The sequence below is a fragment of the Sprattus sprattus genome (genome assembly GCF_963457725.1).
Source record: "Sprattus sprattus genome assembly, chromosome: 7".
In the NCBI taxonomy this organism is placed as follows: domain Eukaryota; kingdom Metazoa; phylum Chordata; class Actinopteri; order Clupeiformes; family Clupeidae; genus Sprattus; species Sprattus sprattus.
Window position 1 is genome coordinate 5,265,166 of NC_137926.1, and position 9,031 is coordinate 5,274,196.

Here is a 9,031-nt window from a genome sequence, read left to right on the forward strand (position 1 = left end):
TTGAGTACCATAAGAAAACACCGAAGGTCAGATACATTTATTGTTGGTGCGCTTCTTAAAAAGTTATGAAACTGTGTTGATGGATTTCTCCAGCTCGTTTAGATTTAGAATCCAACAAGACATAGGCGAGTCAGTGTATAGTTTTATGACACGGAATCATACATCGTCATGGTCATAGATATAACTATAGTTAACTTGGGGTAATAAGGAAAGCATTATTATAATCCTTGAGTTGAATTCAATTTTAAATCATTCTGTGTAACGCGTCCACAGTGCCACTGCCTATTTCGAAGGAATTTGCCACCCCTTTCCCGTTAGGCTAGGCTATCGTGGAACTCCGTTGCTGAATGTATTGTAAGGTAGTTGGTACTGCACTTGTTGGGTTAACCAGGGTTCAACCGAATAACTTTAGACTACTGTTTATTTTTGTCATTCTCCCAGAACTACTGTACAGCCTGTGAATGAAATCATGATTGCCGTCCTTCTACTCTCTGCCTTACTTTTAAAAGCAGTTCAAGGAACGCTAAATAGTAAGTTGTCAGTGAACATGAATGGACTCTACCATTTGCATATTTATATATTTATATATAGCTTATAAGCTCTAAGAACCACTCGTGGTGGTTCTCTTAGAAATCAATACATTATGCGCTGCAGACTCTATAGGTAACACATGATTGTCTGCATCTGAAAACCTAATGCCATGAAGTAACCCATTCACTGACTTCTCCTTGCCAGAACCACTGCTTAAAAATGCACACGGTGACTTGCCTTCTAAAATGATTCATGTTTCCTGGACGGATGAACCCTCTTTACTCGGCATGCTAGAAAAAGTTACTTATGACATTGAAGTCTACAACACTGGACAGACAGAACCTGTGCACAGAGTAAGTTTACGTAATTACCACTGACAATAATGTAAATGTGCTTCGTGCATGCAGTTTGAAAGGCTCATTCGTTGGTTACATCTCTCATGGAGTCCATGGAGTTTCTTATAAAGTTTGTCTTGAGGGTTTCCTAAGCTGATGGCATCTTTGGATGTGTACTCATTCTCTAAGGACTCTGTTGAAATAAGACCAACCCCAACAGTCACTCATAGCTGGCAATTGATATCTCCCCTGCCTCTTGAGTGTCTGCCGCATTCAGTGAAGCTTCGGGTCAGACACTTCAATAATGTTAGTGAATGGACAGATCACAGAAATGTGAACGTCAGTGAAGGTCAGTGAACATCTTGCTTCATTTTACTAAGACCACAGATTTGTCTGACTGACTTGTGACTTAAATTCAACTCATTGATTGTTTTTTTTGTTACTCTACTTCCCCAGGTTCAGGTTATGATAATTCGGAAGTCAAAATTTATCCACAAGATGATGTTGCCTTGGCCGGCAGCAAAAAAAAATTCTGCTGCATTATTCCAAACGGAACCAGAATAAAAGATTTTACGTACCGTGGACAGTCCATGCTGTCAATGAACCACACCCACGTTAATCAGACCTACATTTTTGAAGTTACCATGAAACCCTCCAAACGTGGTGGTGACGATCTAGTTTGTTATTCTTATAATAAGGGCCCGGAAGGATCAACTGTGTTTGTTAGCTGTAAGTTCTATCTTTTTACTTTGTGAAAAGCCTTTGTCTGTTGAACTGTTTTGTCTGTGTGGCCTAAAAGAATACTTTAATTAAGATTACTCAACATCTCTCAGGTATTTCTTTTTACTGTCGTAAGGGACCTGCTCACACATGCACAGGATCAGGGACTCGTCTGCTGCTAGTCTCAGTTCTCATCCTGTGGTCCGATTTCAGTGTCACAAAATGTTGGCTTTAGGCATTTGGTTTCCTCAACAGTTATTCCGGAAGTTGTCAACCTTACTTGCGAGACAAGAAATCTCCGTGTTGTGGAGTGTTCTTGGACACAGGGTCGAGATAAAAACCTTGGAGGAGATTGGGCAACCAGATATACTCTTAATGGAAGGTATTACATTTCTGTACCTCTGTATACCTATTACCGATGTTCACTCCAAAAATATTGCGCAATTCCATGTAATTCCATTTCTAGTGCACTCTATACCACTTGTTGAGGTTCATCCAAAACAATTGTGCAATTCTTTGCAAAATGTCTTTCTCTTAGCTTTATACTGTCTTAGAGTGATGTACAATCGTTTCTGATCCCCGATATTCCTTTCAGTTCATGTAAAACAGTCGGTAGGTGTGCCATCGATATAGATCCATATCAGGGGAAAGTGGTGTGGACGCTGACAGCCCAGAATAGTATCAGTACCACAAACTTCACTGATTCAGCTGACCCCAGGCACAGAGGTAAAGACCACTATGTACATACCCACCACTTGCATTTGCTATTATGTCTTCATATAGTTTCTGTAATAAATAAAATATGAGATAATCATAACTCTAAACTCTGACGACTGGTTGCAGTGTATCTACGGGCTCCTCAGCATCTTAGCGCCTCACAGATTGACTCCAGGGAGGCCAGTGTTCAGTGGCACTGGCCTGATGCCGACCTCCGCTCATTGCCAATGCGATGTCAAGTACAGAGAACGTGGCCCAATAAAGGAGAGGATGTGGTGAGTGGTGTTTATCGTTTTCTACTGCCATACACGTTGGACATGTTTTTCCGTCATGGCATTCATTTTCTGTCATGCCCTTTTTTCTTGTGTAGAGAGAAGAGTCAGGAGTGGGTCTGCACTCTGTGACAGTACGTGAGCTTCATCCATACACCAGATACTCTGTCCAGGTCCGATGCGCATCAGGGGAACACTTGTGGAGGTGGGGAGACTGGAGTGAAGTATTCTCTTTTGAAACCAAAGAGGACAGTGAGTATCACCTAGGGTACCAAACATTCAAATGATCCAGATTAAGACACAATTGCAGTCAACATTGCGTATCTGTTTAGACCCTCAGGCAGTGGATGCGTGGATGACAGTCGACAGCATGAACAGGAGCTTTGTGGTATGGAAGGTATGTTTTCAATGACGGATCCAAAGATTCCTTTATTCTCAGTGAACAGAGGGCCACACACTTTTGTAGCAATTCAGATGGTGCACTCACACATACAGAAATAGAGTTCAGGCTAACTTATTAACAGTGCAAAATATAAATAAAATATAAAATGCATATATTTGTTTAACCTATAGAAACAAGATATAAGACGATACAAAACTATGAGAAATTAGCTGAGATATTGCACATGGGGAAGTTTATCTTGAGAATATTGCACTTGATATTGCAAAGGATATTGCAAATGAGAATACTGCAATGTGTTGGGTTGCAGTGACCCTGTGCAGTTAGGAATATATATATATATTTATATCACAGGAGCAGTTAGAATGTAAACATGCATTTGCTCATGAGTAAATATCTTCACCAGACCACAGTCCTAGTAGTTGGACTTATACTCAGCCTTTGTTATCATTTTCCTCACAGAAGCTAGCCGCTAAGCAGAGTCATGGGAAGCTAACGAAGTACCAACTGTCATGGCATGGCTCAGTCAAGGCCTTGGAGCCCACAGAACACTGTTACAACATGGGAACCGCCGGCACGGAGAAGAGGATCAACGTCACGGCCTTTAACACTGCTGGCCCCTCTCAGCCCTCAACCATCATGGCCCCATCGCCATGGCAACCAGCAGGTGAGAGCAAGGAAACGCCACTTAAGATGAACGAGATTAAGATGAACTAGATTAGGTTAAAGGATGTGTCAGGGGGTTTGTTTTTCTCTGCGGAGGAGCAACATCTAGATACACAAAAGCGATAAAGGAGACATTTGTGACGGCTCAGTTTGCCAGACAGCAGTGAATGGGTAGTCGATAGAGTCTTATCTTGCTGAATTTGTAACTTTTTTTTAAAAGTACCTCTGCCCCTCACAAACATGATTTTTTTATTATTATTATCTCGGAAAAGATGTGCAGACAACACGTGCTAATGGCACCGGTGGCAGTTTGGAGCTCTCCTGGGACTCAGGGGCTGGAGCCAGCTGTGGCTATGTGCTGGACTGGCTCCCTGTGGGTGGCCAGGAAGACTGCAGCATTCAGTGGATAAAGATACCTGCGGGCCATACGAGTACTAGAATCAATTCAGGTACAGCACCTACCATTCTCTAAGAATAGCGGTTGTATACACAGAGGACCTTTGAATGGTTGTTAAATTAAGGAAAATGTGTTTATTTAATAAACTATTTTCTGCCATATTAAGAGGTATGTTGTATGCTCTTCTGTAAAGCATGATTTCACAGATGACTGTCGTTACCGTAAGCACTTTTGTGTTCAGTTCACTCACTCACAGTTTTGAATTACTACAGTGCCCCCTAGTGGTAATTGGAGTTTACACCTGTAGTGTGAACCAATAAATGAAAAACAGCACGATGATTTCAAGACCCAAATATCTAATAAGCAACAGGTTGTTAATGCAGTGTACTTTTGAGAGGTGTACCTTATATTGCCTCTCATTTGGTCTTTTCAACTAGGGCTTGAAGATGGTGTGCGATATACACTGTCTCTGTATGCCTGCACATCAGAAGCCCCAGAGCTGCTGCAGAGATGGGAAGCTTATGGCCAAGAGCAAGGTGACGAATAATGAAACTTTAGCTCATGACCTTAGATAAAGGCAATGTAGAATGTATTTTTGTCATTGACTCCCTTTTAAAACCCATGACGACCTATTGTGTCATGTCACTAGTATAAATAAAGTATAAATAAAGTATGCTCTCGTGTATAAACAAGAGACCACTTATAGGCATTCAGGAAAACCAACACTCTCTTCTTCTCCCTTTTGGCATTTTCCCAGCCCCAGCGGAGGCTCCCACGGTCCATGCTGTTCAGGATGGTCAGGAAGTTCTGCTCACCTGGGATGAGATATGCTTGGAGAAGCAGAGAGGGTTTATTATAGGATATGTGATCAAGTATTCCTTAAGTTCCAGCAACACAGGGCAGGAGAAGACGGGTACTAACAAACTATTTGTAATAGTCTAAAATACTTGATTGATGATGCTTTTTTTTTCCGTTTTCTGTATGTTTATGCTGAAATTGTCTATTGGCAAAAATTCAAACTGCTGTCAGCGATTACCCCAATTTGGTTTATTTTTATTTCAGAGATTATTTACGGCAGTGAGCCCAGAATGGAGAAAAGGATTCCAAACCTTCGTGCTGACACCTACAAGTTCAAAATAAGTGCTTTCACGTCCAGAGGCGAGGGTCCGGCGACGACAACAACAGTCACTGTTACATCACAGGGTACGAAGGCTTACAACCCAAGAAGCCGTTGGTCATTTAGCAGTGGTTTAAATGTCTGACTAGCCTAATGTATGTTATTTTAAACCAGGCCACATTAAAGTACCTTCTTGCAGATATACTAAAAAAGAAAATATGCCTGTATCTCTGCCTGGTTTTGATTTCTGTCTTTCTGCTTACTTTATGACGTGTAGTGACATTACATTAGTACTGCTCAGCTGAATCTTTCTCCTGATAAGTAGCTGTTCTCTTTCACAGCTTACACGATCATTGTGTACAGCATCACATTACTAGGAGTTGTCGTCACATTGGTTCTACTCTCCACCATTCTGTGCTACCGAAACAGGGCATGGTAAGGAAACGATCACGTACAAATACCCAGCAACATCCAACTGAGAGAAATACACAGTTGAAACTAGGAAATGGAACCTCACAGGGTTAAAGGTGCAGTCTGCGATTCCAATCCAAAACACATTTGGTAAAATTTGGTGAATTGCTCCACACAGTCCTCTAGCGCAGTGGTTCTCAAACGTTTCACCGTGAATATATTTGCAGAAAATATTTGGCTTTCAAAGTACCACCATTGTAACTATCATTGACCTTCAGTAGCATGCTGCGCGATAGGAACTAAGTGTTATTACCTCACTGTAATGCCTGATCAGGAGAACGAGCATTGCTCAGATAAATAACAAACTTAAATTATAGGGATCTAGTTGTTTTAATGATTTTTTATATATATTTAATGATTAATATCCTAGTCATAAAAAATGGGAAAACTTCCTGAGTACCACCAAGAGGGAGCCGTGTACCACTGGTACCACAGTTTGAGAACCACTGCTCTAGCGTTCTGTGTAGTGTGTGCATTAAAAGACATCAACTCTGGTGTTTGTGCACAGTCCTGGCGCTGTGAATGGGGGAAAAAAACATAGTTGTTCTGACTGAGCCGTAAACAAGCCCAGCCAATCAGCATGTTGCCTCTCGAGCACAGAAGGGAGGGGTGTCATTTGATTGGCTGTCGAGCTCAAATATCATCAACCTTTAACCAGAATGAACTGAACTGAATCTTTAAGGAACGGTTCTTGATGTTCTTCATGTTGGTTGGAATGGTTCCTCACTCCGTATTAAGTCTGGTACCCTGACATACATGTCAAATTTACGTTTAGATTATTTTTGCTTCATTGTTGTCTATATACTGTATCTACCTACTGATTAGAATTATTTTCCCCCTTGTTTTATGTGACCCTTCACATCATCATTTCTTGACTAATGGTCAAGTGTAAAGGATTTTAAACTAGAATCTTGATCATGACATCACTTACATTGTAGGTGTTATTTTCTCAAGGTCCCTGAAATACATTATGGGACACAATCTTGTCTTTCTCACTCATGAGTTCAGCGGAACGTTCTTGTATCATTCATTGTAATGAAAACTGTTCACTGCGTTCTCATATTTCATGTACATCTGTGTCATTGTGTTCTCATAGTTCATGTACATCTGTGTCATTGTGTTCTCATAGTTCATGTACATCTGTGTCATTGTGTTCTCATATTTCATGTACATCTGTGTCATTGTGTTCTCATAGTTCATGTACATCTGTGTCATTGTGTTCTCATAGTTCATGTACATCTGTGTCATTGCTGTCTAGGTTAAAGGACAAGGTGTACCCAGACATTCCAGCCCCTCAACTTGATTGGTCGAACACAAAGGTCAGCTGACCCAAAAGCATATTCACAATTCCTCATAATTTGAAGCAGATAGAGAGATAGATAGATAGATAGATGAACTTGTATTAATCCTGTGAGGGAAATTCAATTGTCAAAGCAGCAAGGTAGTAGGAATAGGATTCAAGAATATACATAAACATAAAAAAAAAAATTTGAAAAAGAAATAAAATAAATAGATAAAATAAATAGACAACATAGTGCAGCTCCGCTGTCGTACATTACATAAAACTAAATGTTTGGCTGTGTTGGTGTGGATGGTGATACATCTGCCATACTGATTCAGTGGTTCACACTATTGTGTCCTCTTTCTCTGCAGGGAATCCATGACTGCCAGCTCTTTAAATTACCCGATGAGCAAGTGGAACATATCATGGCCCCTTCACTGAAAGTCAACGACGTCAGCCTGAAGGTCACTCACAATGTCACACCCAATGTCTACATGCCACTGTACACGAATGTCACAGACTTACAGCCGTCAGATCCTACAGACGGTGATTTGGACTCCAGTCCTTTTCTGGACAACCCCACTTACAACCTGCTGTTGGTGTCTGGCACTGCGGTGGATGATGCCCCCCCACCAGCAACCACGGTGCAAATAGAAGGATACAAACCCCAGGAGCTCGGGACGTCCCCCCCTCTGGCCTCGTGCGTAGATTCCTCTTACCAAGCACTGGAGGATGTCTGCCGGCGCGGTCAGCCGCAAATGACCTGGAACACTCACTTGGAGAGTGAAGATAACATTCTCGTTGGCTTAGTTGGAGACCCCATCTCTGTCAACTCTTCACAGCGCCTGCTTGGAAATCCATGAAGACATGGGCATATGGAACAACATGCCTAAATAGGTCATAAGATGATGATACATTGGTGCAGAGACCTCATGTAGCTGTGAAAGAGGAACCTTAATGCCAGCTATTGAATGTGAAGCTTGCATGGTTTGAGATGTACCATGATATCTGGACAATAAGTTGCATCACAGCTTGGGTTTTATGAAGAATGTATGGTGGATATTTAAACCACTCTAGCTATAGCGAGCAGTTTCTCCAGGTGATAAAGCTCCTTGCTGATTGTCCTACCAGACTTTGAAAAGACCCAGGCCTTTCTGAGAGTTGTTTCATTTACATGCTTATTTTCTGCAGTACCCTGTGCAGTGTGACACACACACACACACACACACACACACACATACCACCGTCACCACCACCTCATTCTAGCCAGTGATGTGCCTTTTGTGTGTTTTGTTATGTTTTTGTAAATAAAATACATTAATAAATAATATTATATAATAATAAATGACCCGGACTGAATGGTGAGATTTGGTCACTGTTGGATGTTTTCAGATGCCTGGTCCTGTTCTAAGTCTTGTCATGATGCTTTGCATAATTCCTGGTTGACTTCTGTCCAACTGAGTATTTTGAATCATCACCAAGACAGGGAAGTTGCCTGAGAAAAGAACACATAAGGGGGCGTGGTCAAATTGATTGATGGAATGATGGATGGATGGAATGATGATGGGTTTTCACATGAAGTGAATTGCAAAATATTTTCATCCTGATAAGACAAGACAAGACATAAGACAAGTGTGGCATTGAGTGGATAATGATACCAGCCGGCCATACGAGTCATTGAAGCATTTCAGGTAGGCTACAGCAGTTACCATTATGTGAAACTGTAATGATTGTATGCCAACTAGCTCTTGGTTTGTGAAGACAAAACTTTAAATTAACAAAATTCCACGTGCCCTTTGAAAAACTCGTCCTAGATGTCAAGGATGAATGCTATCTTGAGACCATACCTACTTCTAGGATTTCTTCCATGGAGGAGACATCATTGTAAGGAACCCCTTTGTTCCTGATCTTTCTACCATTGCCTTACTGAGTCTCCATTTATCTTGTGGTATAAAACTACTGACAGCTCTGAGCTGGAGGCATATTTACGCTTTAAGGTCATATCGTTTAGTTTACAGCTCCTTAAACACATTTAAATTTATATTTATCTTACTTCAGAGGCTGGAGCCAAAGTCCTTGAAGACTGGAGCTGTGAATGGAGCTGCACGGAAGCTGACGTTGCC

At 41.3% G+C, this 9,031-nt stretch overlaps 1 protein-coding gene across 1 annotated transcript; it reads left to right on the forward strand.

The window, feature by feature from the left end:
* LOC308368036 (leukemia inhibitory factor receptor-like) lies at positions 1–8,050 on the forward strand. The gene is made up of 18 exons (XM_080842080.1): positions 1–26; positions 442–530; positions 736–884; positions 1,056–1,209; positions 1,323–1,595; positions 1,842–1,968; positions 2,182–2,312; positions 2,430–2,578; positions 2,674–2,827; positions 2,908–2,972; positions 3,438–3,642; positions 3,914–4,090; positions 4,476–4,574; positions 4,796–4,951; positions 5,101–5,241; positions 5,497–5,590; positions 6,885–6,945; positions 7,280–8,050. The coding sequence occupies exons 2-18, from the start codon at positions 470–472 to the stop codon at positions 7,769–7,771; spliced, it is 2,688 nt and encodes an 895-aa protein (XP_080698206.1). The 5' UTR covers positions 1–26; positions 442–469; the 3' UTR covers positions 7,772–8,050.
* The last annotated feature ends 981 nt before the right edge of the window (positions 8,051–9,031 follow it).

Excerpts from the sequence above, each read along its gene's own strand:
- LOC308368036 (XM_080842080.1), top strand. The coding sequence starts at position 470 with ATGATTGCCGTCCTTCTACTCTCTGCCTTACTTTTAAAAGCAGTTCAA. Across the intron at positions 4,091-4,475 it reads GAGTACTAGAATCAATTCAG|GGCTTGAAGATGGTGTGCGA; the intron begins GTACAGCACCTA and ends CTTTTCAACTAG. Across the intron at positions 5,591-6,884 it reads TGCTACCGAAACAGGGCATG|GTTAAAGGACAAGGTGTACC; the intron begins GTAAGGAAACGA and ends ATTGCTGTCTAG.